Raw genomic sequence first — 9,135 nt, 5'->3', positions numbered from 1 at the left:
TTCTGCGTCTTCTATATATACGTACCAATAGAAGAAGACAAATCATGGTGGATTAATTTAAGTGATCGCAACATAAGACGTGTGCATTACAATCACCATAAGTGCTTGAAGAGCATTCAGAGAGAATCGTGGTTAGCTGTGGCCCACTAGTCAAATTATATAAAGATAATTTTAATTTTTAGCCTGATAAAACAATAATATATATATATATATATATATATATATAAAATGTATAAACTTTTTTTTAAGAAAAGCATGTGGAGAGGAAGTATGGTGTAATTTTATGGATTGAAAAGTGTTGGTTTGGTGATGCCAGAGTCAATGATTATTGGATGAACAGTTTGGACTGTGTACGCTCACAGTTCGTAGCACTGAGAGTTATCACGATTATTGACATTCCAATGTGCAGCAATTGGGATGCAGCAGTTGTTGATTCTGTGAAGATAAAGTTGCTTCCTAAAATAATTTCAATAATTTGGAAGGTCGATATTGCTCGGCTTGTTGGTTGGCGTTCATGGTATAAGACCGCTTATGTCATGGGTTCGAATCCCCTCTGCCATGAATAGCTTTAAGGAGGTGGTACTCGAATTGTTAGGCACATATAGCTGATAATTCATATAATAGCCTCTGACAATTCCTTTTAATATATATATATATATATATATATAAGGTTATTCAATCATTAGTAAAGGAAAATTATAATATGATATTTATAATTCCTCAAAATTAAAACCTCTTTTTCACTATTTAAAAAGGTGAATTCAAAACATAAGAACCCAATTTCATCTATTTTCAAAGTTCGTTTTGAACAAAGTTATCTCCAATGAGAAATAATATCTTATATTTTAGTCTATTTTAAGTACCTAGAGTGGGTTGAACGTATTAAAATTTAAATCCGATTCAAACCAAAATTTTGAACTGTTTAAATGATAATCTCGTTCGAACAAGGAACCTTTTATGTAAGATTTAGGTTCTTATTTTTTTAAGGAATAGAAGAGAGAGATTTATCATGTTGAATTCATTTTAACTTGTTTTATTTTTTTCTTTGATATCTTAATCAACTTTATGATTTCATGCTGAGATCTTAATAATATTTTCTTACTTCATACTTTAATATTGATACTTGGTTGTGAAATGTCAGTGACTATAGTATAGATATGTCAAGACATATCCACATTAATACAATATCTTGATTAATATTAGATTGGGTTCACTTGTGAAATGGATATATGGTAACAATCAAGTGATTATTTTAATTGTTAGAATAAAATAAGCAATTTTTTCAGCACGATAAGAAGTTGGTGATTGTACAAGAATTGGGAATCATTCACCCAGTCGACAATAAGTAGTGCCTACAACATGTTTAACAGAGCAATTACAATAATAATCTTTAAACTAGTAATGTATATGAAAATTTGGCAGGGGCATTCTGAACATTTCAGTGAATAAATGTAGACCTCTATCAGCAGTTCATGATTATCCCCCTTTTTCATTTAGCATTTTTTAAGGTTTTGGTGGCTTAATATTATTAAAATTGAGTAATCATGGGCTCATTTGATTCACCATGTTGAGATTCGTTTTGCTATAATTAAAATCAAAACTTCTACGATGAAGCGTTTAATTTATTTCAATTTGGATTTGGATAAAGTGATTCACAATCTTTTTGAGTTTTTTTCTAATTCATTCACACAGTTCTGTTTGGGATGGTCGTGCCTTTTTGAAAAGATGGCTGTAAAATTGTAGTGGAGAAATTAACTTCTTAGAAAGCTATGGTGAAAATTATAAATATATGTTTCCTTTAAAAAAAAAAAGACACTTTAATAAGTTAGGTTGAAAAAAATAGAATTGCACTAGAAAAATTGTCAGAAAACATTTTCCTAAACAGAATTTCGATGATAGTCTGAAAGGCAAAGCATACAGAAATCTGTCTCAAAGAAACAATCTAACTATAAATTCCTTATTCAAATATTAGTGTTTTGACTTTTGAATATTGCATCAAGAATATTGTTACAAATTCTTTTTAAATTTACATGAACTTGTTTGCTAAATACATTTTTATTACACATGTAACATCTAAACTTAGATTTTTATATTTAAACCATCTTAATTTTTCATAGCACATCCAAAGTACTTTTAAAAAGTGAGATACACCCTTCCATATATGACCATATGTGCATGCATGAGTGAAAATTGATGTTTAGATGCAGGATATATAAATACATAAGAATTGGATGGCATGCATGTAAATCTTCCCATATTTTTTTTTATGAAGAATTCATAACAGAAGCCTCACAACTCTCTTCAATCACAAAACCATCCTCCACTAACTGTTATTTATTTAATTTTGCTTCACAGTGATTAATTGCACCATGCCATTTTCTGAGGCCAGAAAAATGCCGACGCTGATGGTGGTGGGCTTCCAGCACTGGCATTCAACAGCTCAAAAAGTGGAGAAATTATTGCGCTGCATGCGGTGTCCGATACCGATCGTAGATCACAGTGATTTACGATCAGGATTATTTTCATTTTTTTTTTTTTAAAAAATTTTAGGTGGAGCCCACCGAAATACATCGGGACCGTGAATTAGGTGATTTACGGTCTGGATCGGACACAACACGTAAGCTGCCTGCGGTGTCCGATCCGTATGGAATAATTTTTCCAAAAAGTGAAAGCGAATAAGAATTAATAAATAAATATTCTGGAGAATATATTCATTTCTATATATAATTAAATTATTTTTGAAAAATATTTTCAAAAATAACTAAACATATTTGTATTTTAAATCAAAATATAAACAAAATGAAAATGAAATAAAATATAAATTAAAAACAACAAATAAAAAGGGTCCTCAAACAGCCCTTCAAGTTAATAGTTGAAACAAAATGGTTGGGACAAAAGAAATAAGTTAAATGAATGCCCTCAAACTTCATATTTTAGTACTTGGCCAAGCTATTTAATATATATATTTTTTTAATTATTAATAAAGAATATGGTTGAAGACCATTGAAGTAAGAAATATTCCCCCATATAACATGACTTGATTCAATATGAGAAAAACAAAAGGGTAAATAAAGATTAAATTTAAAATTTAAAGGTCTTCCAATGCTGACCAAAGCTTGGGATCTTCATAATCTTTAATGAGCAGAGAAGCTCCAGCATCCATCAGCGACTGCTCTGGGTTTCTTGTTGCCACACCAACTACAGCCAACCCAGCAGCCACGCCAGCTTTAATCCCTGCTACTGAATCCTTCAAAAGAGAAAGGCACAAATTTCAAGCTTAAATAAATAAATTTATATGCTGTGCAAATTAAGCTAAAATTTGTGATGAAAATGAAAATAACCAATAAGCAAACCTCGAAGACGACGGTGTGTTCAGGCGATGCGTCGAGGTCCTTGAGAGCTTTCAAATAAGGATCTGGGAATGGTTTGGGCCTCTCACACTCACTTCCAACCACCAGAACATGGAAGAAGTCATTGAGTCCAAGAGTTGAGATCATGAGTTCGGCATTGGGCCTGGGAGCATTAGTCACTGCTGCTCGTTTAAGCCCGCGATCCTTCGTCCATTTGCATAATTTATGGAGTCCGGTTACCGCCTTTAACTGCTGCGGAACAAGCCTGCATGTTCAAACTCATGTTATTTGATCAGAATCATGTTTGAATTTGGGAAGTTATAAGGAGAGTTGGAGGGAGGGGCACCTTCGAAACAAGGCTTCCTTGTCGTCTAAGAACTTTGCTGCCTTTTCGGCATCCCAATCTGGGAATAAGGTTCTCCCAATATCATCATTGTGCTTGCCACTAATTTTCTCAACAAAGAAATCCTCTGTAATGGGAACCCCATTATTGTAGCCTATCTGTTACAAGCAGTTTGATTGACATGGATTTTAGATGTGTGATACAGAAGAAAATATATAAATGAGAGGTGATTCAGAGATGAGACCACACCTCAAGAAGCAATTCACGGAAGGCGTGGCAATGGATAGGATCCGAATCGCATAGTGTACCATCTATATCAAACAGTATTGATTCAAGTGGAGCGAGCTCTGATAAAGATTTTCTGCAACGATTTTGTTGCTAAAATGTGAGTGACACGATGTAAAAAATTGGTTTTGTTAACGGTTTGGATCTATGACAAGTAAATTTTCAGCCTTAGTGCAATATTAGTAACAAAGAATGGATGGGCAATTGCCTCACTGTTCGATTTTAAAATTTTACTGACAATAAGATTAATCACTAATCGTTCATTTGGAATTTGTAACTATTCAAACCAAATTGTTTGCCATTTTTTTCTAGTCAATCCATGAACAGCAAGAAATCAATGTACAGTTTGCTTTTAAGCTATCACGGACTCCGAATTAAAACATAAATAGTACAAAGCAATTGGCAGTTTTCAGATTTAAAGCATCTTCAATCCAAAGTTTAACAGTTTTCTATCAGAAAAGCACTTTTAATTAAGTCAATCATGGCTTTGAGATTGATTTATTATAGGCTATACTTTGAAGTCACGATCCACTTGAAAATACTTTCTCTAAACTTATGGTTTTCACATAGCTTCTCATATTGAAAAATAATTTATAGTTTCTTATAGACTCAATAGAATGAACCAATACCAATGTTATGCAACCTTCATAACTGAAAATATAACACCATGTCTGGGTCAAAACCAACACAAATTTTGGCTTTTATTTTTCTATTTCCCAGTCTGAAGGGAGATAATACTTGCAAGTATTAGTCAGCTTATTTTCATACCTCTATGATTTATTGGCTTGCCCAACGAACAATGTTCATTGTATAAAAATATTATATGCCATTGCCAATGTAGCATAATGTAGCTCAACATATTTGCTCCTTTCCATGAGCCATTAAATTCTGGGTGAAAATATTTAAAGTTTTAAAGGAACCAAAGTTTCGAGCAACAGAAAAATTGTTCAAAAGTAGGCAAACCAGCATTGATGTTGTTGTCTAACACCAATGTACAAAATAAACTAGTAAGTACACGCCAAAAACAATTGCTTAACCTCCAGCCACATATTTACCGCTAGCAACTACACCAAGCTCATAGTTTGCTGTCATTTCCACAAAGTTAGGGAAACTCGCACGCTACAACAAACGCTTATCCCTCATTCAGAAACTGTTTAGCTCGGCTCTTACAACAAACACACATGACATTGTATCAGAATTCACTTAGAATCAGCTCCTTAGTGTTACGACCCGAACTGAAATCACATCCAACAAACCAGACTGGCCATATCTTCCGACATGAACCCCGGTTCTCGGTCTCGCAAATCTGCCCTAGTCTTCCACGATTTTCTCTTGCAATCAATGTGCAAATCCTGCTCTCCCTCAACCGCCACTTCATATGATTTAAAGGAAGGGAATCACTAAAAAAGACCCAAGCTTCCCTCCTCCCAAAAAAAACCAAGAGCAAAGAAACCTCCGCCTCACCTTTCTCTTCCTCGATGAACCTGCCATCCTTATCTTCTCCTTAAATAATGATTTCTCCTTTCAAATTTTTATCTTTTTCAATTGTAACTCAATCAAAGCTACTGTTTTTCTGTTTGTAATCATCCATTCCATTTGAAATCATCAAACATTGGAGAGCTCAAAGGTAAACTCATCTTTCTCTCTTTTGCTTTTTCTCCCAATTTTAAAATTGTAAGCTCCCAAGTTTGCTTATTGATTAATCCATGCCATCAGTTCTTTTTAATATTATATTTAAGTAGTCTTTAATCAATTTTAGGATAGATTAAATAATTGAGTTTAATATGCTAGGTTTTACCCCATGATAATAATAACTAATCAAGGTCAATAATGGGATAATCAATATTATCTAGATTGTATTTACTAATAATTATTTTACAATACCCATTTGTGTTTGAGTGACTGATTTTAGATTCTTAATGTACAAAAACCTCAAGTTGAGAACCATTCGGCATCATTGGTTGAATTTAACAAAAAAAATTCAGAGTTTTCTATTAGTCACTAAAAAGTAATTTGACTTTTATTTATTAAGATATAAATGCATCATTCTTAGTTTTGGAGTGTATCCTTGATATTTATCATAAGTGCCTTAAAAATTATAGGCTACTAGCCCACTTTTAATATTATGTTATTATTAAGATGCGCAGCTTGATTAAATAATTTTGAATATTGGCTGGTTGAGCCAACAAGCTTACAGTGTGATGACACTATTGAAAATCATTAAAATTTTATGAGTTTATGTTTACTATTTTGATTTCAAGATGCCTTGATAAACTGATTATAAATATAAACATTTATACAATCGAAATGTGAAAACTGATAAGTCGTCCATGAGCATGTATGTGTGAAACTAACTTGGATGGATATGAAAATATTAGAATAGAAATTATCATGTAAATAATCATGATCACTATAATACCAAAAAATCATAATAGAATGTGGCATTTTCATGTATGCAAAGCAAATATCAAAACAAAACGGTTAACTTAATCACTCTTATTATACTATTATTACATAGTAAATTGTGTTTCTTTTATTATTAATAAAATTGCTTTCCATGGTAACTTGTCATTTGTATTTTAATAGAAATGAGTTACTTGCTGAGTTTGAGTTATCAAATTCACCTGTTATAATATTTTTCTCATAATAAGTTCTACTATGGTGCTTAGTAGACAATCTTCACTAGAGCAAACTTTTCAATAGTAATATTTCATTCGATATTTTGAGTTTATATTGTACTTTTATTAAATTTGGATAGTTCTGTTTGTGTAATTGTTCACTTTCTTTTTCAATAGTCAGTGTTGTTATTTCTCTGTTTCACCAATACCATAAACTCTATTAATATGATACAATATTATTTATTTCCCTTTGCTTATTCTTATTATTTGCAAGTGCTTGTATAATACTTTTAATTTGTAAGTACAAAACATGTTTAACTAAATCCTTGAAGCACACCGCACCAAATAAATTCATGGCTGAAAACTTCTTTGAATAAGGCATACTACAAATATAAAAGTTCAAGTTATAACATATTAAAAGACCTCAAATGCATTAATTAAGATTACCTCCTTCATGGAAGTCCTATTCTTAATAAATGAGAAAAAGAAGGACAGATATTAATGCCAGCACAAACTTGAAATAAACATTTTCAAAATGGATTCCCTTGCTGTAAACATGGGAATATTTAAGCCAAAGGAAAAAAATAGCAGCAGCTTATTATTGTAACTATAATTTTCAGTACATGCATTCAAATAAGGGTACACATATAATGAAAATATTACATAAGAACCTCATTTAGTCTTCATTAATAATAAGTACTTACATGTTGGTGCGAAATAAAAAATAAACAACACTGCTAAACTTTAAGGCATCAATATGGAAAGTGCTACACATTCAAAACAAATTATAAGATATACAACAAAGCAATAAAGGGACAAAACATTCTTCAAAGTATGGCATCAAATGCAAATTCCTCCATCTAAGTTACACGGAAGAGAAAAAAAAAAGTAATTCATGCATGCAACTGGTGAAACATCCGATCAATAAAACATTATTTGTCACAATTTCAATTGGGAGAACGAGGCCCGTATCACATAAATCAATCTCTGCTTCTGACCGACTAATCATATTATACATGCTATCGAATACCATCAAAAACCTAAACCGATCCCGACCTTCCCATACCTTTGCACGCCCTTCTACCTTCTTCCATCGCATTGACGCAGCGATAAATTAAAAGGCCAAGGCAATCAAAAACAAAAAGCGCTAGAAAAGCAAAAACATCCCCCATAAAAAAAATTATCCATCCGCATCGATCCATTTCAGAGACATCGAGTGAATTGAATCGGTAGGGAAGAAGAGTTACCTCTCCGATGCGTAGCCGTTACTTAAGACCGACATCGTCCCGTGCTAATCTCTTCCTATGGATAAAAAAACCTGAGCAGGAAAGAAGATCTATGACGACGACGAAGATGGAAGAAGCCCTATTTGTAGACTCATGAAAGAGCCTCGTGGAAATGCAACGCAACCCGCCATGTCTCGTGACCAGAAATTGACGGACGGTGAGGGAAGAGCCAAAACGAAAGAACGCAGGTCAAAAACGGAACAGAATCTGGTTCCTTCTTCTCTTTCGGCTGCCACGTAACCCACCACCCATTTTTGTTTTATGCGCATACGAGATTTATGGATTCACATATTCCTAACACCCTTCAATCTTACACGTGCATTAAAAATTAATCTGAAGTTTTAAAAGATATAAATATATAAGGCAAAGTTTAGATGCTAAATATATAAATTGGTATGAGAATATACGAGTTATTCTGATATATAAAAATAAAATATGAAAACGATCAACAAAATAAAAAAATTCACACCAAAAAATAGTACAACGGAACACAGATTTACGTGATTCAGCAAATTGCCTACGTCTACGAAATTGCAGAAAATTTTACTAGTTGACGAATTTACACCAATTAATCGTCTTGACTTACAAGAGAAATCTCTCACTTCGTTGCTCTCTCTTCTTCTCTCTACACCGGAATACACGAAGAAACTCTATACCAAAATGTACCGAAAAATACAAACTTACAAGAGAAATAAATCCAATTTTTTTCTGACACAAATAACCAAAAAGAAGCCAAGAGAGAACAATATTCTTCTTTCTTCTTTCTTATGTCGTAAGAAACTACTTGTACTTTCCTTCCACTTTCTCCCATGGAAGTCCTTCCACTGTCTCTTGAAAAATCCGAAGAACAAAAAAATCATGACTTTGTAAACTGAACGAGAGTCGCTGCGATGCCTTTTATCACAAAGAAAGCGGTTAACGCCTACAACTTACGACACAACAAAGGATAGCAATGTTTCGCGATTGGAAGGCAAACTGATGCTTCGCTTCGAGAAACAAAAACAATTCGCGAAATTGTAAGGTCACAATCACAACCTTTCATGATTGGGAACAAGGAGTGGGAATCGGGTCGGGCTCCAACTTAACATAAATGCCCCAAGTTAAAAAAATATTTACACGAAAACTCCTTTAGTATTATAAAGAAAACTGAGCATATGGTGCGTATGTAGGGTAACGTTCCTTTATAAAATAGATGTAGCTTGGAGTATATAGCTCATTTGAAAAAATAGTTCAAAATCAATTTAGAACAGCCG

The 9,135-nt window shown here is 33.0% G+C and overlaps 1 protein-coding gene across 1 annotated transcript; it reads right to left on the bottom strand.

Annotated features, from left to right (window-relative positions):
• Window positions 1-2,889: 2,889 nt before the first annotated feature.
• Window positions 2,890-8,118, bottom strand: LOC110022865 (haloacid dehalogenase-like hydrolase domain-containing protein Sgpp). The gene is made up of 5 exons (XM_020721994.1): window positions 7,844-8,118; window positions 3,943-4,054; window positions 3,697-3,851; window positions 3,354-3,615; window positions 2,890-3,247 (listed from the first exon to the last, which is right to left on the bottom strand). The coding sequence occupies exons 1-5, from the start codon at window positions 7,876-7,878 to the stop codon at window positions 3,089-3,091; spliced, it is 723 nt and encodes a 240-aa protein (XP_020577653.1). The 5' UTR covers window positions 7,879-8,118; the 3' UTR covers window positions 2,890-3,088.
• Between the last annotated feature and the right edge of the window lie 1,017 nt (window positions 8,119-9,135).

Source organism: Phalaenopsis equestris, unplaced genomic scaffold (genome assembly GCF_001263595.1).
Source record: "Phalaenopsis equestris unplaced genomic scaffold, ASM126359v1 Scaffold000202, whole genome shotgun sequence".
Taxonomy (NCBI): domain Eukaryota; kingdom Viridiplantae; phylum Streptophyta; class Magnoliopsida; order Asparagales; family Orchidaceae; genus Phalaenopsis; species Phalaenopsis equestris.
The sequence above is the reverse complement of the archived record's forward strand: the minus strand, read 5'-3'. Positions and strand labels throughout refer to the sequence as shown.

Excerpts from the sequence above, each read along its gene's own strand:
- LOC110022865 (XM_020721994.1), bottom strand. The coding sequence starts at position 7,878 with ATGTCGGTCTTAAGTAACGGCTACGCATCGGAGAG. Across the intron at positions 3,852-3,942 it reads TCCGTGAATTGCTTCTTGAG|ATAGGCTACAATAATGGGGT; the intron begins GTGTGGTCTCAT and ends TGCTTGTAACAG. Across the intron at positions 3,248-3,353 it reads AACACACCGTCGTCTTCGAG|GATTCAGTAGCAGGGATTAA; the intron begins GTTTGCTTATTG and ends TCTCTTTTGAAG.